This window comes from Odocoileus virginianus, chromosome 24 (genome assembly GCF_023699985.2).
Source record: "Odocoileus virginianus isolate 20LAN1187 ecotype Illinois chromosome 24, Ovbor_1.2, whole genome shotgun sequence".
In the NCBI taxonomy this organism is placed as follows: domain Eukaryota; kingdom Metazoa; phylum Chordata; class Mammalia; order Artiodactyla; family Cervidae; genus Odocoileus; species Odocoileus virginianus.
The window spans coordinates 43,590,335-43,611,874 of record NC_069697.1 but is presented as its reverse complement, the minus strand read 5'-3'; the positions used below and the strand labels follow the sequence as shown (position 1 = coordinate 43,611,874).

Below are 21,540 nucleotides of genomic sequence, written 5' to 3'. Positions count from 1 at the left end.
TGGTATGTATCCATCTGGGGCTTAGGATCTGAAACTAGATTTTTTACTGTACTTGAGGACCAAAAATGGCTTACTAATTAATGTAGAATTAAATTGGAAGGTAGATTTTGCTCAAAGAAGTACTTTTTATTTTAAGAGTACTTTCTTTATGATGATTTGTTTTCTGTCAGAAGAGTTCCTATTTCTTTAATGATAGATGAAAAACTTGATAGCTTATATGGAGGTCTTTGCAGTAGCTATCTGGTTCAGATATTCAGCAGGACAGGATATTACATTAGACTACAAGATGCTGTTTTTGTTGTCTAAACATTTTCTTGCTTGGATGTCAACAAAAACTATCTCCCTGTCCCTGTCTACCCTGGAGAGAATAGAGAGGTAGAGAAAGAATGGATAGGAACAGTATAGATGATGTAGTTTCATATTGAGACATTAAGAAAAATAATGTAGTTGATGTGTAATATTCTTTACCTATAACTCTTCTGCCCCTACATAAAGGCAACCTCTGTTTTGGAATATTGGTAGATGATTGGTCATTTTAAAGTCTAGAAATCTTGGAAGAATATGAAGCACATTAGATGTCTTAGAACTCAATTTTCTCTGAAACTTAGGAATTCCTTTTAGTAACTTTTTCAGTATCTTTTGAGCTGTGCTTCTTTCATCATTTCTTCTTGGTCATCATCACCATGTAGTTAATGACAGATGAGTCCCTGTGATACCATAAACAGAGACAGAAGTGTTACATGTCCTGGGTCAGAAGCAGAACAGGAAATCCATGGTGATTCTCAGCACCCCAAATTAAATCTGGGACAGTTCAGCAGGGCCGGTCGTCTCCTCTCTGCTTTCTTCTCTTTCCACCATTTTGGGAAGGGTTGACGATGAGGCACAGTATGGAACTGTACCTTTGATAGCTAGGCTGCTGTTGGTCTTTACAGGGAGTCAGTTTTCTAATAAATAGCCAAGGAGGGATTCTAGTATGACTGCCACTGGCCCTTACTATGTTTTCTTTTATGGCTTGCTAATCTTGGGGTGTACAAGAATTAAAAAAATGGGTGAGGAGGGAACAGAAACAAAGAGAAGATGTGGATACTTGGTTCAGTTGAGATGATGAGCCTATAGGTATGATATGTAACAGAAGAAAGGGGAAAAGAAAGAGTGTGATGTACATGTATGGAAAAGCCCCCAAAGAGTCTAAATTAATTTAAATAGAAATATGGAGCCCAGTGGGTCCAAATCTCCATCCTAGCTCTTCTTTCTGCCCCTGTGATCTTGGACATCCCCACTGTAGTCAGCTAAGCATCATGTTGCTTTATCTATGAAATGAGGATAATACCTACCTTGTGTGGTTCTTTTGTGGTTTGGAGAAAAGTAGATCAAGTTCTCAGAATGTTCCTTGGTAAATTTTTTCTAATACTTTAAATATGCTAGGAGTAGGGGACTGATGGATAAATGTAGCATTGTGGTCTTGCTAAGTCTGTTTTGAAACTCATTTGCTATTTATAATGCATGTATGGGTGGCCTTTTCACCCTGTTTATGACCTATTCACAGATACTATTGTAATGACTATCTCTGCTCGTATGAGAAGACACATTTTTGGATACTAATGTTCTTGGTGTATTATTTTATCTTTATTTAAGAATCTCAAGATGCCAGTTTCCAACATTTGATGCAGAGGTGAATATCTCTGATAATCTGACATTCCCTGTCTCAATACAAGATAAATCATTTATTTTTGTCAGACTCCCAGAAGAAGATGCCAGTTCTCAGTCCTCAAAAAGCAGTCATCAGTTTTGTAAGTATTAACTTTTATGTTATACGGGGTTAAATATTTCAGTTTTATAATTCAGTTATTAAATACTTACAATTTTATTTGACAGTAATATAAATATTGCTAGTAAAACATTAGGCACTGAAAATAAATTTATTTAATGTAATAATTTAATAAATTTATTAATCATCAGAAGCAGATTACTTTCGAATTTTGTAAAGAAGTAAGCTCATGCATACTAAAGGACTTAGTGAATATTTGTTGAGTAAATAAGTGGATGTAGATGATTAGTTTGCCGTGCGGTGCTCAGTCGCTCAGTCATGTCTGACTCTTTGTGACCCCATGGCCTGTAGCCTGCCAGGCTTCCTCTGCCCATGGGATTCTCTAGGCAAGAATACTGGAATGGGTTGCCATTTCCTCCTCCAGGGGATCTTCCTGACCCAGGGCTGAAGATGATTAGTTTACAGTAAAGCAAAAGCCCCAGTAATCTCATGTTTATTCTTAATGAATGAAGCTTTTTTTTTTTTACAGCAGTTGGAAACATTTGTTGTTTTTAGGACATTTGTGAAACAAAAGTAACGGCTTTCAAACTGTTGCTAAGCTGAGTTCCTAACAGTTCTGTTTCTAATAAAATGGACAAACATTACTTCTAATTAGGAGTATTAGGATAACAGTGTGATAGGATTGAGAAAATGCCTGGGACAAGGGACTCTTCTCCCTGTGTCTATGACTCATGTCTGATCACTCTACCATTGGTAAAATGGGGGTAATAGTGACAGTATGGAACAGTTGTGAAGGTTGAGGGCACATGTCAGTTTTGAGGAGCTTTGTAAATGTTATTTTTTTTGTAAATCAGTTCAGTCTCTCAGTCGTGTCAGACTCTTTGCGACCTCATGGACTGCAGCACGCCAGGCCTCCCTGTCCATCACCAACTCCCGGGGTTTACTCAAACTCATGTCCATTGAGTTGGTGATGCCATCCAACCATCTCATCCTCTGTCATCCCCTTCTCCTCCCACCTTCAATCTTTCCTAGCATCAGGGTCTTTTCCAGGGAGTTAGTTCTTCGCATCAGGTGGCCAAAGTATTGGAGTTTCAGCTTCAACATCAGTCCTTCCAATGAACATTCAGGACTGATTTCCTTCAGGATGGACTGGTTGTATCTCCTTGCACTCCAAGAGACTCTCAAGAGTCTGTTCCAACACCACAGTTCAAAAGCATCAATTTTTCGGTGCTCAGCTTTCACCATAGTCCAACTCTCACATCCATACATGACCACTGGAAAAATCATAGCCTTGACTAGACAAACCTTTGTTGGCAAAGTAATGTCTCTGCTTTTTAATATGCTATCTAGGTTGGTCATAACTTTTTTTCCAAGGAGCAAGCATCTTTTAATTTCATGCCTGCAGTCGCCATCTGCAGTGATTTTGGAGCCCCCCAAAATAAAGTCTGGTTGGATCTCCTTGCAATCCAAGGGACTCTCAAGAGTCTTCTCCAACACCACAGTTCAGAAGCATCAGTTCTTTGGCGCTCAGCTTTCTTTATAGTCCAACTCTCACATCCATGTATGACTACTGGAAAAACCGTAGCTTTGACTAGATGGACCTTTGTCGGCAAAGTAATGTTATTTTTTTGTAAATAATAGATATTAAATTATTACTCCAAATGAACTTATTTAAATAGATTGTACCTTTGGATCTTTATATTATAAACTTGCTTAGCAAGCTTTTAAAAATAGTTTTAGTGATTTACTCAAAATTGAATTGAGTTATTATTGAGGATTTATTGTAGTTGCCACAGTTCTTCAAATTATGTGCTTCTTACTTAGCAGCTTTCACTCGGCATGTGACATTAATTGACATCCAACTTTATCTGTAAACCTTTCCTCCCTGTGTGTCCCCATCTCAGTTCCCTTGGGTTCATTCACACGTTACGATATTCTTTTTTTAAATGAGATCGTGTAATAATGGGATTCTATAAATGTGTTTTTGGTGGTGGTTTTTTTTAAATTATAGAAATCATTTATATTCCTTAGCAGAAGTCAAATGATACAGAAGTGTTTGAAATATAAATTAATATTCCCTTTAATTATTCCCACTCCTCTTCCCCTGAGTCAACTCCCATAAAAGTTACATCCATAGAGAGAGCTTGGTGTTTATCTTTATAAAACTTAATTATATCCATGTGTACGTGCTAAGTCACTTCAGTCATGTCCGACTGTGCAACCCTATTAACTGTAGCCTGCAGGCTGCCCTGCCCATGGGGTTCTCCTGGCAAGAATAGTGGAGTGGGTTGCCATGCATACACACACATATATTAGTTTTACATAAATTGGCTTATAAGCTGTGCATTGTTTTTTGGCTTGTTTTTTATTCCACATGTTGTGAATAATTTATAGATAATGTTTATCCTCACCATAGTTTAGCTCATAGTTCATATTAGTACAATTGAAGAAAATGAGACAGCTGTGGTTAAGAAATTTTCTTTCTCTGCTATTCCATTTAGATCTACCTGAAATAAGTTTTATTTCTGGCACCCATTCTTTTCATTAATGAGAATGTACTTTTAAAAAAAAATTGTTTCAGAGTGGTAGCAGAACTTAGCTGATGCTGTTTCTCTATCTTAATTATAAACTTCAGCTGGAAAACGAGTCTCTTCTTTAACAGAATTGAATAAATACTGCTTAGAGAGGCATATAGTACTTTTTCATGAATAATTAAGTATTATTACTTAATACTTAAGAAATAAGCATTTCTTAATAAATTACCCAGTTATTGCCATTATTGCAGGATACAAAGGCCTGAGATGGGCATTGTAGCTGGGCTGGAATTCTGATGATGCTAAAATGTGAGAAAAAATGCATATCTTAGAATCAAGGAAATACAGTGTGTATATTGACCTGGGAGATGTAGGGAGAGTGAACAGAGCAGGGAGCAGAATAGCATGATCCTGTACGTATGAAAGAAAACAGAGTTCTGGGAGACCTTTGCAAGCAGGGCTTGGCTGGAGGTAAGCTGAGTGTTGGTCATGCATGTTTTACTGATAACCGTTTCTTCATCTGAAGAATGAAGGGCTCCATGAGCAACTAATTCCGTCTTCCTAGAGCAAGGCTTACAAGTACTGGACTTTTTCATTCCCTTTTGATTTATCTATGAGGGAAAGAACTAAAAGCCTGAAATGTTTTTTCCCCAATTTTTATATCTTCTCTCTTTCCTGAGAAATGTTCCCTGATTTGTAACATTGCTAAGAGAGATGAGAGGAAGCCAGCTTCTCAGGCAGTGAGGAAGGACAAGTTGTAAGTGGACATTATCACTGGCAGTGATCTGAGGGCTAACAGAGGGAGGCTGGCCACCCTGCCCTTGTTGGAAGACTTCTTTTACTTCCAAGGGCCTCAGTTTCACTTTCATAGCAAGGGTGTAATCAGCGGTGAGAGTTAAACTATTTAATAGCTGGTTATAGTATGGTCACTATTGGAATAGATGCCCTTCCTGTGTCAGGGTTAACCTATTAGTTGTTGAATCATGGGGAGATCTGGGGATTCTGGAGGAGGGAAAGACATGGTTGGGATGCGAGGGAGGACTTTGTGGTGTTTGGGGAGTAGCTTTTTCTAGTCATTATAGAAATATCTCCCTATTTGATACTGGTCTGTATCAGCTAAATGTCAGCTCCAGGTATAATAATACATGCATCATATGCATGTTGTGATGATTAAATTAAAGATGAAATCACAATTGCAAAGCATATAGATTCTCAAACTATAGCCAATGACCACTAGTGCCACCAGAGCTTAAAACAGAAGTCGTACATCAGTAATTCTGTTACATATTTTGTCCTCTTGCTCATACTTTAAATTCAACATTTACAAACCATCGATAAATATGCAGTGATGATACTACAAATTAGGAGCTGTCTGAGCTAGTGGCTGAGAAAGAATGTCTGGAACCGTTGCCTTCATTCTGTTTTCTTTTGTTCTGGCTGATGAAGCAAATAAGGTTGATGCTCCCATAGTGAATCTGTATCCCATTTGATGAGACCCCTTAGCAGGAATTCTGAACTAGTTTCCCTTCAGTCAGTCTCTCCCATTAGGAAGCTTCCATAAGCCTGTTATCCTTATCCATCAGAGGGCAGACAGAATGAAAATCACAATCATAGAAAACTAATCAAATTGATCACATGGACCACAGACTTGTCTAACTCACTGAAACTGTGAGCCATGCCATGTAGGGCTGCCCAAGACGGACAGGTCATGGTGGAGAGGTCTGACAAAAAGTGGTCCACTGGAGAAGGGAATGGCAAACCACTTTAGTATTCTTGCCTGGAGAACCCCATGAACAGTATGAAAAGGCAAAAAGATAGGAAACTGAAAGATGAACTCCCTAGGTCGGTAGGTGCCCAATATGCTACTGGAGATCAGTGGAGAACTAACTCCAGAAAGAATGAAGAGATGGAGCCAAAGCAAAAACAACACCCACTTGTGGATGTGACTGGTGATGGAAGCAAGGTCCGATGCTGTAAAGAGCAATATTGCGTAGGAATCAGGAACGTTAAGTCCATGAATGAAAGCAAATTGGAAGTGGTCAAATAGGAGATGGAAAGAGTGAACTAAAATGGACAGGAATGGTTGAATTTAACTCAGATGACCATTATATCTACTACTGTGTGCAAGAATCCCTTAGAAGAAATGGAATAGCCCTCATAGTCAACAAAAGAATCCGAAATGTAGTACTTGGATGCAATCTCAAAAATGACAGAATGATCTTTGTTTGTTTCGAAGGCAAGCCATTCAATATCACAGTAATCCAAGTCTGTGCTCCAACCAGGAATGATTCTATGAAGACCTCCTAGAACTAACACTCAAAAAAGATGTCCTTTTCCTTATAGGAGACTGGAATGCAAAAGTAGGAGGTCAAGAGATACCTGGAGTAACAGGCAAATTTGACCTTGGAGTACAAAATGAAGCAGGTCAAAGGCTGTTAGAGTTTTGCAAAAATAACGCTCTGGTCATAGCAAACACCGTCTTCAAACAACACAAGAGAAGATTCTACACATAGAGATCCCCAGATGGTCAATACTGAAATCAGATTGATTATATTCTTTGCAGCCAAAGATGGAGAAGCTCTATACAGTCAGCAAAAACAAGACCGGGAGCTGACTGTGGCTCAGATCATGAATTCCTTGCCAAATTCAGACTTAAATTGAAGAAAGTAGGGAAAACCACTAGACCATTAGGTATGACCTGAATCAAATCCCTTACAATTATACAGTGGAAGTGAGAACTAGATTCAAGGGATTAGATCTGATAGACAAAGTGCCTGAAGAACTACAGACAGAGGTTTGTGACTTTGTACAGGAGGCAGTGATCAAGACCATCCCCAAGAGAAAAAAATGCCAAAAGTAAAATGGTTGAGGGGGCCTTACAGATAGCTGAGAAAAGAAGAGAGGCAAAAAGCAAAGGAGAAAAGGAAAGATATACCCATCTGAATGCAGAGTTCCAAAGAATTGCAAGGAGAGATAAGAAAGCCTTCCTCAGTGATCAGTGCAAAGAAATAGAGAAAAACAATAGAATGGGAAAGACTAGAAATCTCTTCAAGAAAATTAGAGATACCAAGGGAACATTTCATGCAAAGATGGGCATAATAAAGGACAGAAATCGTATGGACCTAACAGAAGGAGAAGATATTAAGAAGAGGTGGCAAGAATACACAGAAGAACGGTACAAAAAAGATCTTCACAACCCAGATAACCACGATGGTGTGATCACTCACCTAGAGACAGATATCTTGGAATGTGAAGTCAAGTGGGCCTTAGGAAGCATCACTACGAACAAAGCTAGTGGAGGCAATAGAATTCCAGTTGAGCTGTTTCAAATCCTAAAACGTGATGCTGTGAAAATGCTGCACTCAATAGGCCAGCAAATTTAGGAAACTCAACAATGGCCACAAGACTGAAAAAGGTCAGTTTTCATTCCAATCCCAAAGAAGGGCAGTGCCAAAAAATGTTCAAACTACTGCACTATTTCACTCATCTCACACACTAGCAAAGTAATGCTCAAAATTCTCCAAGCCAGACTTCAGCAATACGTGAACTGTGAACTTCCAGATGTTCAAGCTGGATGTAGTAAAGGCAGAGGAACCAGAGATCAAATTGCCAACATCCGCTGGATCATTGAAAAAGCAAAAGAGTTCCAGAAAAACATCTACTTTGACTTTATTGACTGTGCCAAAGTGCTTGATTGTGTGGATCACGATAAACTGTGGAAAATTCTTAAAGAGATGGGAATACCAAACCACCTGACCTGCCTCCTGAGAAATCTGTATGCAGGTCAAGAAGTAACAGTTAGAACTGGACATAGAACAAGACTGGTTCCAAATAGGGAAAGAAGTACGTCAAAGCTGTATATTGTCACCCTGCTTGTTTAACTTATATGCAGCGTACATCATTTGAAATGCTGGACTGGATGAAGCACAAGCTGGAATCAAGATGGCCGGGAGAAATATCAATAACCTCAGATATGCAGATGACACCACCCTTATAGCAGAAAGTGAAGAAGAGCTAAAGAGCCTCTTAATGAAAGTGAAAGAGGAGAGTGAAAAAGTTGTATTAAAACTCAACATTCAGAAAACTAAAATAATGGCATCTGGTCCCATCACTTCATGGCAAATAGATGAGGAAACAATGGAAACAGTGACAGATTTTATTTTCTTGGCCTCTAAAATCACTGCAGATGGTGATTGCAGTCATGAAATTCAAAGACGTTTGCTCCTTGGAAGGGAAGTTACGACCAACCTAGACAGCATATTAAAAAGCAGAGACATTACTTTGCCAACAAAGGTTCATCTAGTCAAAGTTATGGTTTTTCCAGTGTCATGTATGGGTGTGAGAATTGGACTATAAAGAAAGCTGAGTGCTGAAGAATTGATGCTTTTGAACTACAGTGTTGGAGAAGACTCTTGAGAGTTCCTTGGACTGCAAGGAGATGCAACCAGTCCATCCTAAAGGAAATCAGTCCTGAATGTTCATTGGAAGGACTTATGCTGAAGCTGAAACTCCAATACTTTGGCCAGCTGATGGGAAGAACTGACTCATTGGAAAAGACCCTGATGCTGGGAAAGATTGAAGGTGGCAGGAGAAGGGGATGACAGAGGATAAGATGGTTGAATTGATTTACTGACTCAATGGACATGAATTTGAGTAAGGTCCGGGAGTTGGTGATGGATAGGGAAGCCCCGTGTGGTGCAGTCCATAGGGTCACAGAGTCAGACATGACTCAGGGACTGAACTGACTGATTGAAACAGTGTTATAATTCAGTGCTTTTCTGTGTTAACCTTTTTCTCTTGAATTATCAGATTTATTTTCTGCAGTTAGTACTTTACTCAAAGAAAAGGACCTAGAAGACGTGAAAACATCACAATTTATTGCATTTAGAAGGTAAAGCATTTACAATATTTTATTGTTTTTAAAAGTGCATCTTTTAAATTTCATACCTTATTAATCAGATGCTATTGAATTGGGAGACTAGTAGTTCATCACTGTGAATTCTCTTATTTTGAGGTATTTCTTTGTTAGACCCAGCAGAAGGCAGTTTTTAAAGAGGGCTGTTCATTCATACATTCATTCATTTATTGGTCACAGTTTGTGGGATCTTAGTTCCCTGACTAGGGATAGAACCCAGGCCCATGGCAGTGAGTGTACTGAGTCCTAACCACTGGACCACCTGGGAATTCTCTAAAAAGGGTCTTTCTACCAAATATTATATTTGGTAACTAATAGGAAATCTGAATGGACAAAATACTTGTATTTAAATCAAAATTACTAAGTACCTTTTCCTGAGTTCTGGAAAGTTCTGGAAACTTTTGATAGAATCCCATATATCATAATTGTTGGTAAAAGAAATCTACGCAAAAGAGATTCCGTTAAAGTGACCCTTGCATTTTCCTGTGTTGCAGGCAGGACTGTGACGTGATCAACGCGTGCTGTTGCAAGCACTACACAGGACATCTAATCAAGTGAGGACAGTGCTTCCTGGATTCACTGTACTTTTGTTTGCTTGTCATTGTAGTTTATCATTGGCGTTTATCATTGTAGTTGCATATTTAAAAATCTTTTTTCTCCATTGTGAAGTCAGATGATCTCTTCAATTAAGTGTGAGATAGATCCTTAGGAATTTTTGGTCATCAGCATAATGAGAAAAATAAGGAATAAAATTGTCTCTGTGGTTTCCTACCTCTAGCCTCTACACACTGAGCTTTGAGAATTTAGAGCAGTTTTTCGAATTAGATATGCGTGGAACGTGTTCAAGAACCTTCGCAACAGGATGCCTGCAGAGAGCCCCTTAGGTGACATCTGTCGGGGAGATGAGCGGATGGAAAAGCCATGCTGTTCACACGTAGGACAGGCTAAATAACTTCTTTGCATTTATCGATAGGGCTTCCCTTGTGGCTCAGCTGGTGAAGAATCCCCCTGCAATGCAGGAGACCCCAGTTTGATTCCTGGGTCGGGAAGATCCCCTGGAGAAGGGAAAGACTACCCACTCCAGTATTCTGGCCTCGAGAATTCCATGGATTGTATTAGTCCATGGGGTCACAAAGAGTTGGACATGACTGAGCGACTTTCACTTAATAATAATAATACCATTTATTAAGTGCAGAGAACCCAGAAATGTGTAAGTTACTAGAGGATCTACTTGTCTATTGAGTAAAGAGACAAAAAAACATGATAGGTACCCCAACAAAGGGTTAAAAAAAATTAAAAAGCACACAATTGGGGCCATCGAGTCTGGGTCTCAGTCTTGAGCAGGTAATTTCACCTTCCCATGTAAGTAAAAGAGCATACTTACTCAGAATCTCCCTCATAAAGTTGTAGTAAGGATGAAATGAAATAACATAAAGCACTTACCAATTTGCTGCTATTACTCTGATACAGTGTCATAATTATTATAATAGAAATATGTATAAATGTGTGAGACTTGAATTGGAGTAGTGATACCAGAGATTGGAGAGGAGAGGATGAATTTAAAAGGTAGAGTCAGTAAGACTTTTGGTAACTTTTGGAATGGGAAGGGAAAGACAGACATCAGCCTTTATGCCAAAATTTCTAGCTTGAAAGAAGTCAGCTGGGCAATGTCATTGAGTTTGAGGTCCTGCAGTGAGTGTAGGTAATCAGATCACAACTCTGGGAGCCTCCGGATGTCTTGGTGACCTTTGGAGAACAAAGGTGATGTGAAGAGTCTGTGGAAATTATTTTGAGAATTGGATCAGATCTGAGTGGGAAGCAGTGCATAAAGAAAATGAAATTGAGGTTTTCCAAACTCTCATACTGCATTCTTATTTTCTATCCCAGAAACCACCAGAATAGACTTGAATTTGGAGTTGGTGATAAAATTTGTTGTACCAGGAATGCATATCTCTCAGAGTTACTCCCTGAAAATACCTTCCACAGTCAACAAAATAATGAATTAAACACCAGTGGAGAAGACTTTAATGGTGGTACTCCTGGTTTTGCTAAAAATAAGCATGACTTTGAAAGTGGTACTCGACTCTGCAATGGAGAAATATTTTTTATAACAGCGGTAGGTGATAACAGAAAAATAGTACCTTTTTACCTATGAAGGATAGATTTGGTTTTCTTTTTATTTCCCGAGGATTGATTCAGAATATAATCATATGAGAGCTGACATTTTTCTTCCATAATGTTTTGTTAAGAATTTTTGGCTTTGTATCCACGAGGAATCTTGGTTTGTAGTTTTCCAGTAATATCTTTTCTGAGTTTATGAAGCCAACTAATGCTGGCCTCATAATATTAGTTGGGAAATGCTCCTTTCTCTTACATTTTCTGGGAGACTTTGTGAAGAAACAAATTTTTAGTAAGTTTGAAGTGCTCAAGTAACAAAACCAAGGGACAAGTGATACACTTATTATGTTTTACAAAGCAGCATTTCCTTGGTTGCTGCTTAAATATAGAAGCTATACTTGTGGTCTCCTTGAATTTGTCCTCATTGTATAAACACCTTTGTAAACTTAAAAGTTTATTCTTTAAAATTTGTAAAGAAAAGTGAACTCTTTGCCAAAAATATATGCAACTTATACAATCATTGCAAGAAGTAAAATGTATAGTCTTCAGAGTAAGAACAGCAACACAGACTGTTCTCCGAAGAGTCAAATTAAGGTTAAATTTCAATGATCAAAAACTTCCACTTATGTTTATTAAAGTATTTGGGTGTGTCTGTATTCAGTTGGTGCTCAAGCATAGATTTTAAGCTTTTTGAAATTCTTAACAATGATTCATGCTATTTTATTTATAAGGTGCTTGCATTTTATGTTCAATCCCAAATAGACCTTTGCAGAGTACGTATTTGAAAACAATAAAGAGCAGTTATTTGTTTTGGTGACAGGATAAAACTGATGTAACTTTTGGAAAGAGAAGATTTTTGACCATTAATAATATGGCTGGCCTGGAAGCAACTGTGGATTTTGGGAAACTAATGCAGTATTGCCACATAAAACATGCATGGGCGAGAACGATTCACACTTTTCAGGTAAGAGTGGACTTTTATAAAATGATTTAAATAGCTTGCCAGGATGGAGTACCTTGCATTATTTTCTTCCTACTTTTCGTTGCTTTTATTATTTTTTTAAATTAGTAAACAAAATACACAATAGCACAGAACCTACTGTACAGACACTAACGTTTTGCTTGTTCTGCTTCAGAGCTCTCTATACTTTCCAGATCTAAGACGCTGTAGTTAAAGCCTCATTTTGCAGGTCGTCTTCCTCTGTCTCCCAGGGGGAGGGATCAGGACCAGGAGGACTGAATTTCCCCTTTGCTCTACTTAGCTTGTCTTTATTTAAAATTTTGATACTTGGTTCATTGTGGATCTTTTTTGCTCTAAATTTTAACTTAAATTATTTTCTTAAGTCGAAGTATAGTTGATACACAATGTTTCAGGTGTACACCAAAGTGATTTAGTTATACATATAAATATATATGCATATATGTTTTCAAATTCTATTCCATGATTGATTATTGTAAGATATTGAATATATCTAATTCCATGTGCAATATAGTAGGTCCTTGTTGTTTAATTTATATACAGTAGTGTGTGTCTGTTCACTCCAAATACCTAATTTATCCCATCTTTTCCGCCCCTCTGCATTCCTTTTTGGTAACCGTATTCTGTGAGACTGTTTCTGTTTTGCAAGTAAGTTTGTCTGTATCATTTATTAGATCCTACACATGTGATATCATATGATATTTATCTTTCTCTGTCTGGCTTAGCTTAGTGATGATCTGTAGGCTCGTCCATATTGCTGCAGGTGACATTCTTTCTCTTTTTTTGGCCATGCTGTGACTTGTGGGATCTTAGCCCTCTAACCAGAGATTAAACACGGGCCCGGCAATGAAAGCACTGAGTCCTAAATACTGGACCAGCACGCAATTCCCTATTTTTAGTTTTTTAAGAAAATTCCATACTCTTCTCCATAGTGGCTGCACCGATTTCCATTCCTGCCAACAGTGTAGGAGATTTCCCTTTACTCTATACTCTCTCCAGCATTTATTATTTGTAGACTTTTTTGATGATGGTTATTTTGACTGTTGTGAGGTGATACCTCATTGTGGTTTCAATTTGCATTTTTCTAATAATTAGTGATGTTGAACATCTTTTCATGTGCTTGTTGGCCATCTGTCTATCTTTGTAGAAATATCTATTTAGGTTTTCTGCCCATTTAAAAATTTTTTTTGAGATGTATGAGCTGTTTGTATATTTTGGAAAGTAATCCCTTGTTGGTTGCATTGTTTACAAATATTTTCTCTCAGTTCATATGTTGTCTTTTCATTTTGTTTATGTTTTTTTTGTTGTACAAAAGCTTTTAAGTTTAATGAGGTCCCATTTGCTTATTTTTGCTTTTGTTTCTATTCCTTTGGAGATGGATCCCTCAAAATATTGCTGTGACTTATGTCGAAGAGGTTCTGCTTATGGTTTCCTCCAGGAGTTTTAAAATGGTTGGTCTTACATTTAACTCTTTAATCCATTTTGAGTTTATTTTTGTGTATGGTATCAGAGAATGTTCTAATTTCATTCTTTTACACTTATCTGTCTAGTATCCCCATCACCACTTACTGAAGAGACTGTCTTTTCTCCATTGTATATTCTTGCCCCTGTTCTTATAGATTAATTGAGCACAAGTTTGTGGTTTATTTTTGGGCTTTTTATCCTATTACATTGATCTTTGTGTCTTTTTTTGGTGCCAGTACCATACTGTTTTGATGACTGTAGCTTTGTGGTATAGTCTGAAGCCAGCAAGCATGATTCCTTCAGCTCCATTCTTCTTTCTCAGGCTTGTTCTGGGTATTTCACGTCTTTTGTGTTTCTATACAAATTAAAAAAATTTTTGTTCCAATTCTGTGAAAAATGTCATTGGCGATTTGATAGAAATTGCCTTGAATCGATAGATTGCCTTGGGTAGTATGATCGTTTTTAACAATATTGATTCTTTCAATCCAAGAAAATATATCTTTCCATCTGTTTCTGTTGTCTTCAATTACTCTCATCTATGTCTTATAATTTTTGGAGTACAAGTATTCTGCCTCCTTTTTATTCCTAGGTATTTAATTTTTTTTGGAGTGATGGTAATAAAATTGTTTCCTTAATTTCTCTTTCTAATAGTTCATTGTTAGTATATAGAAATGTAACAGATTTCTGTATATTAATTTTGTATCTTGCAACTTACTGAATTCATTGATGAGTTCTAGTAGCTTTCTGGTGGCATTTTTAGGATTTTCTATATATACTATCACATTGTTTGCGAACAGTAACAGTTTTACTTTTTCGTTTCCGATTTGGATTCTGTTTATTAATATTTGTATTTCTTCTCTGATTACTGTGGCTAACACTTCCAAAACCGTGTTTAATTAAAGTGGTGAGAGTGGGCATCCTTTTCTTGTTCCTGATCTCCCAGGAAATGCTTTCAGCTTTTCACTGTTGAGTATGATTTGTTGAGCTGTGGGTTTGTCTTAGATGGCCTTTATTATGTTGAGTTATGTTCCCTCTATGCCAACTTTCTGGAGAGTTTCTTTCTTTAAATTTGTTTTTTATGATTGCTGAGTTTCTTGGCATCCTCTTAAATTTTGTGCCCAAAGCAAGTGCCTTATTTGCCCTCTCCTCATACATTCTCACCCTCCTCTGAGGTGATTTCTGACCTAAACTTGTCCATTCATACAGAAACAGGGTAAGCAAGTTTTACATAAATGGTATTGTATTGATTATATGTGTGTGTGTATGTATAATATTCAACTTCATTTTTGTTTGTTTAATCAACTTTATTGGGATATAATTTGCATATACATTTTAACTACAAAGTGGGGTGCATTTTGACAAATGCATCCCCTTCCTCTACCCTTGTGAGGTAATGACCTTTTTAAAAAATTTATTTTTAATTGGAGGATAATTGCTTTACAGTATTGTTTGTTTCTGCCATAGAACAACATGAATCAGCCACAAGTATACTTACATCCCCTCCCTCTTCAAACTTCCCTCCCACCGTTTACACCGTCCTACCCCTCTGAGCTGTCACGGAGCACTGGACTGAGCTTCCTGTGTTATGCAGCGGTTTCCCATTCGCTGTCTGTTTTACGTATAGTAATATATGTGTCTCAGTATGTCCCACTCTCCCCTTCCCCTGTATGTCCACAGGTCTGTTCTCTATGTGTTTACCTCTATACCTGCCCTGCAAATAGGTTCGTCAGTACTGTTTTTCTAGGTTCCATATATGTGTTAGTATACTATATTTGTTTTTATCTTTTGACTTACTTCACTCTGTGTAACAGGCTCTAGGATCATCTGCCTCACTACAACCGACTCAAATTTATTCTTTCTTATGGCTAGTGTTACAGATAATTACCTTTTATTTGGGAATAATTTTAGATTTATAAAAGAATTGGGAAGTTAGTACTGAGAGTTCCCATATACCCTACACTCAGCTTTCCCTGATATTAGCATCTTATATAACTGGTATATTTATCAAAACTAAGAAATTACTGTTGGCACAATACTATTAACTAAAAGATAGACTTTATTTGTATTTCACCAGTTTTTTCATTAATGTCCTTTTTCTGTTCCAGAATCTCATTCTGGACACCACATTTGCATTTGGGGCAACTTGCTTTTCAGCTTTATTTTAATATTTTCGAGTTCTCAGAAGTTATTTGTGGCTGTGTTATTTATCTCATTGTTTTGCACTCCCCTCTCTGCCATTATGTTGTATTATGGCAAAGCTGTATCAACCTTCATTCTTGCGTAGAAAATTTTATAGCTTAAACCGTATCCTCTAATAGTAGGTACACATTGATTAGCATAGTTTTGTTTTTTAGTGGATTGTGTTTTATTTATTAACTTATCCCATCTGTTTCAAAAAGAATTTGAAATGGGTTACAAAAGTGCCCACAGTTGAGCATGAGTTTTTAAAAGATAAAGAAATGCCTGTCAAGTGGAAAATAAAGGTGAAGATGGCAAAAGGATTCCTGCCAGGAGTGGATTGGGATGACTATATGCACTGTCCTATTTGCTTGTTAATATAGACTGCAGATTTGCTTTAAGTTTCCTTGAGGACAGAGTTCCCAAAGCAAAGAAACAAGCTGCTAGTTGACTGTGTCTATTGGATTAAAGAAAATAAACAAACAGTTGTTGAGAAGGGCATATATTCCTAGCTGTGAGATCCTGGAGAAATTTCTCCCAGGGATCTTGAGAATGGGGACTCTAGAACTGGAAACTCATATTCTTCACTTTTGGGAAATTTTCTTAGATAATTTCATTATCTCATTCTCAGCTTTCTCTGGTCTTTAGAAGTTCTTTTAGAAGCAAGACTTCGGAACTGGTTACCTGAATTTATTAGCTCTCCTGTTTTCAGTTTCATTAGCATTTTGCTATATTTTCTGAGAGATTTCTTCAAATTTACAATCCAGTCTTTCTGTTGCATTTCTAGACAAATAAATAGTGAAGGGTTTTTATTATTACTGGGTGGAGGTTGGAGTAGATACCTTGGAATTTTTTCCCATTGAATATGGCTCTTATTTCATGGTTGAAATAATAATGTCTCTTACCTCTGAGAAAATCTGTGATTGTTCTCTTGTGTCAGCATACTTTGTTTTTCAAGTTCAGTTCAACAAATATGTAGTGTGTCAGACTCTCTTCAGTGTGGGGAAGAAGATAGAAACAGATGCAATTGTAAATAAAAAAAAACAAGTAAACTATGCATTACATGAGAAGGTGGTAAATGCTGTGGAAAAAAGGTGAGGATGCGCTGTTGGTGTGATTCTAAATAGGTGGTCAGGGTGGGCCTCACTAAGAAGATGGCATTTGAGCAAAGACTTGAAGGAAATACCGGAGTTTAGCCTTGTGACTATCTGGGAGAAGAACATTCTAAGTGGACAGAATAGCAAAGGCCGGAGTGCTAAGATGGGAGGCTGGCTGGCAGGTTTGAGAACCGGGAACATCAAGGAGGGCAGTGTGGGAGAGTGACAGGAGACGAGGTCAGAGGCGTGTGGGCCAGGTCACTTCCTGGGCCTTCTAGGGCTGCATTAATCCAATGTGGAAGCCACGTCTAGTCCACCACCGGTTTTGGTAGATAGATTTTTATTTGAACCAAGTCCCACATTCATTTACATGTTGCTTATGGCTGCTCTTGCACTGCAAGGAAGAGCTGGTTGCCATAGAGACCATCTGGTTTGCAAAGCCTAAGATACTGATACTTTGACCCTTCACAGAAAACGTTTTTGACCCCTACCTACCCTAAGGTCTATATAGACTTTCAGATTCTAGGTCCATAAAATCTTGAAGGGTATTAATGCTTTGTATCTCTTTGTACAAGTTGTTGAGTTTCAGAACAAATTTAGAGAAATAAATAAAACTTGCCTCCTTTAATTGGCAGTGGTTAATGACCTGAGGAAGATTTAAAGACACGGAGGTCAATGAGGTAGGTCAATGAGATAGGTGCCCATGTCCTGCTTTTGGAGCACACCTTTGGCTGCAATTTAATTTTTATCCTCATTCATTCAGTGAGACACCGGATGAAGAACAGTGAGCAAGACAGACATGATCCTGCCTTCACAGAACTTACAGTCCAGTGAGAAGTACAGTTAAGGCAGTTGGTGACAGTCCAGTCTGGTAAAACTCCTGTGATGGTGGAAGTACGTGATTCCGGAAAATGTGTGATGGTGCAGCTGATCTGGGGGTCAGATGGAGGCCAGGGAATGGGGGCACAGGCAGGACCACAAGGATGTTTTTTGTGCTGGATGGAGCCTAACATGTGGGAAGGGAAGAAGGGAACAGGGCCAAGGCTGGCTCTTGAAAGGCTGTAGGAGCCATATTAAGGAGTTAGGACTTTTTTGAGAGCCCGGGGAGCCATTAATGGGTTTTAAGCAAAATCTGATGTGGCTGGGTTTGCATTTGACAGATGTGGCTGCTGGGAGGACAGTGTATTGCAGTGATTGTGGGTTCAGGGAGACTGATTACAAGGCTATTAAATTTTTCTCGGTGAGACTTATAGGGTGCTTAAGAACTCAGCTAAGTTTAGATAGATGTTTACCTGTTTAGGAAAACACAATATAAAGTACAAGGGCAGGGTGTTGGTGCTGTATATCTGGCAAATGTATTTAGTTTTTGTAGAAATAAGTATCATTTAATTTCATTTCTGAGATTCAGCAGCATTAGAAGGAAACATTTATCAAACTTTTATGATCTGAAGCGTTGATTCAAACTCTCTGTGTCCAGGAAGGTGGAAGTGTTTGGTGTGTACAGGGTTTGTTTTTAAGTGCAAATCTGTATTTTCTACATGCTTCATCCTGTTCTTTGTCTCCCCAGAATTCCTCTTTCAGCAGAGGAATGTGGGAGCATTGGGAGAGAGAATGGTTCCAGCCCTTTCTTGGTCTACATTGGCACTGAAAACAGGGATTAAGGATAGCCACAGTTTGATATTGTTTTCTTGAAATTGTTTTCCCACAGTTACTTGGTGACATTGGGCATTTTTTTTGGCCTATGCAGTTCTTGGTTTGCTAAACCCTGAAATCAAAGGTTTGTCGTTCTGTTTTGCTTATCTTGATAAACATATCAATAATAAATGGTTCAACATCGGAAAAATACGGAAAGTGGAAGAAAAAAAATCATCCATAGGTTTAACAGACTGGTTAAATTTTTGGTAGAATTTTCTTCCTGTTTTGTGATTTATCTTGTTTTTGTTACATATTTGTGTTCACTTTGTATTTTTTAGATCAGAATAATTTTATTTTGTGTTACGTGGTTGTGATCATGTTTATACATATGTCTCCAGTTTTTAAAAATTTTGTTATATTGTAAAGCATCTTTGATATTTGCAACATATATAGATACTTGATATAGAAAAACAAATATGTTCACCTATATTTATTTATCTGTTGCCCTGTTCCTGGATATTTCAGGTGTGTGCTTTTGTTATATAAGTAACATACATAAAGCCCATACAACCATTTCAAACCCTTTTATTAGGGAAGCTTTAGCACTGCATGCAGCTTGAAGTTTATTGCTGGGTTTCTATAAACCAGCTGTGGGTCTCTGATACCTAAACTTAGCAGCGTAGTTAGAAAATGGCAATTCTGGGATAATGAGTAAAATGGACACCTCAGGGGGATTCATCTAAATACTCTGGCCGGGCTGAATGTGCTTGAGAGCACTTGGAGGACGTGTCTCCTTTCTACCTTTGTAGACTGTCCGGGAAGTGAACCCGTGATGCAGTAGTAAGACTGCCACGTGCATTCTTTCCTCTCAGGGGTCGGAGGAGAAGACGGTCGTGTACGTGGTGGGGAAGGCGGGCCGTCAGCACTGGCAGCACGTGTACACCGCCGTGACCCGGGGCCGCTGCCGCGTGTACGTCATCGCAGAAGAGTCTCAGCTGCGGAGTGCCATCATGAGAAAGAGCGTTCCTAGGAAAACTCGTTTAAAACATTTTCTGCAAAACAAACTTTCCGGGAGCTCTACATCTCCAGCGGAGTTTGCATCCTCATCAGAAAGCCCTGAAGACAGCAGGAGACCCAGCACACAGCCGTCAGCATCTCCGCTCTCCACAGTCACGGCTGACACGGTGACAAATGATAGCCCCAGAAGCGAGGACTCTGTGGCTGATGACACGCTGCTTGCCTTTGCTGAAGGATGGGAATTATCTTCATATGATGAAGTGGATGCAACTGAGAGTCCGTCACAACTGAGAGGGTCCAAAAGAACATGTTGCTTGAATGATGCTGAAAGTCCAAGCAAAATTTTTATGGTAGGACTGATATTCAGGTTTGGTTTAAATATTGCTGGCCTCAGCGTGCTTATAAATGACTGTGTATTTTTTATTACTGCTACATAGTGCTGCAGGACTTAAAAAACAACTGTTCCTCTCACCTCTGTCAGATTTCCATTCTTCTTCTATATCCAGTTGAATCTTAGCTTGATCTTGGTTGGAGGTTTCTCCCTCTTCTTGAGGCTGGCACTCTGGATAGTGTTGATGGATTGATGAGTGGGGATGGCATGCCAGGAGGGTCTTCTTAATCTTCCATCACCTTCTTTGCTCATCTTCCTCATCACCTTCCCCTCCCTTCCATAGGTATGATCTCACTGTTTTCCTCACAGCTCCATTGAAGTGGCTGGTCCCAGTCATCTTCCTGCCAACTTCAGAGGTCTTTTCTTAGGTCTCATTCTGGACTTTCCCCCCAACAGTCAGTATTTTTAACTGCAGTTGCTATTTCCGTGTTTCCTGCTCTTGGTTTCAGTGTTCCCTGATTTAATACTTCCCCTCTGTCTCTGGCTCATCTTCCCTTCATTTCTTTACTCCTTTTCTTCTCCTTCTCAGACCAGAGACATCTTTCCAAGGTTCAGTTCTCTTTTCCCTTGAGAACTGATCTTGTTCTCAGTTTTAGCTGTAATCTTTGCATTAGTGATTTGTTCAGCAAATAGTTTTCAGCTGTCAACTACATTCCAGGCACTTGGAATTCATGCCTAGGTGGCCCGTGGTGGAGATGGACAGGCTGTGGAAGAAACTTTGTGTTTCAGGAGATGTTTCACCAAGTTAAGCGTTTCACTGAATGCTGTTAATGCTGAAGAGGAGGTGATGAACCACCTCCTGCTGCTGCTGCTGCTGCTAAGTCGCTTCAGTCGTGTCCGACTCTGTGCGACCCCATAGATGGCAGCCCACCAGGCTCCCCCGTCCCTGGGATTCTCCAGGCAAGAGCACTGGAGTGGGGTGCCATTTCCTTCTCCAATGCATGAAAGTGAAAAGTGAAAGTGCAGTCACTCAGTTGTGTCCGACTCTTAGCGACCCCATGGACTGCAGCCCACCAGGCTCCTCCATCCATGGGATTTTCCAGGCAAGAGCCCTGGAGTGGGGTGCCATTGCCTTCTCCGAATAGACCCTACACCTTGTTACCAAATTCACTCCCTAAGTGCTAAGCTCATCCCTGTGTTCAGAAGCCTTCAGTGGCTCCTTGGGACCTGCTGCGTAAATTTCAGGTGCTGTAGCTCAGCCATTTGAGGCTTTTCTCTGTTTGGGTCCATCTTCCCCAACATCATTTCTTTTCCCACTATTCCTTTTTTTGGTTTGTTTTTTTGCTTTTGTTTTTGTCACTCTAGTCTCTTCATTCACCACATTTAACCAAACTTATTCATGTCTCTTCCTTTTGGTTTTTGTTCTGCAACTTGGCTTGGATGCCTCCTTCTCTCTGCATCCCCTCATTCAGCATTTAGAAAAGTAAAAAATGGTAGCTCTTCT

At 38.8% G+C, this 21,540-nt stretch overlaps 1 protein-coding gene across 2 annotated transcripts in view; it reads left to right on the top strand.

Annotated features, from left to right (window-relative positions):
* The window catches only part of HELB (DNA helicase B), a 45,203-nt gene that overhangs the window by 12,462 nt on the left and 11,201 nt on the right, over positions 1 to 21,540 (top strand). The window contains exons 7-13 of one of the 2 annotated variants that reach the window (XR_011483303.1): positions 1,636 to 1,790; positions 9,112 to 9,193; positions 9,712 to 9,771; positions 11,105 to 11,333; positions 12,156 to 12,299; positions 17,817 to 17,947; positions 19,561 to 19,646. Coding sequence is in view for 1 of the 2 variants with exons in the window: in XM_020883306.2 (XP_020738965.2) it covers positions 1,636 to 1,790; positions 9,112 to 9,193; positions 9,712 to 9,771; positions 11,105 to 11,333; positions 12,156 to 12,299; positions 19,561 to 20,055 (1,165 nt within the window). In the remaining variant the exon portion in view is untranslated. Of the gene's footprint in view, positions 1 to 1,635; positions 1,791 to 9,111; positions 9,194 to 9,711; positions 9,772 to 11,104; positions 11,334 to 12,155; positions 12,300 to 17,816; positions 17,948 to 19,560; positions 20,056 to 21,540 lie in introns of those variants that run through there. The other variant, XM_020883306.2, reaches the window with a different exon arrangement.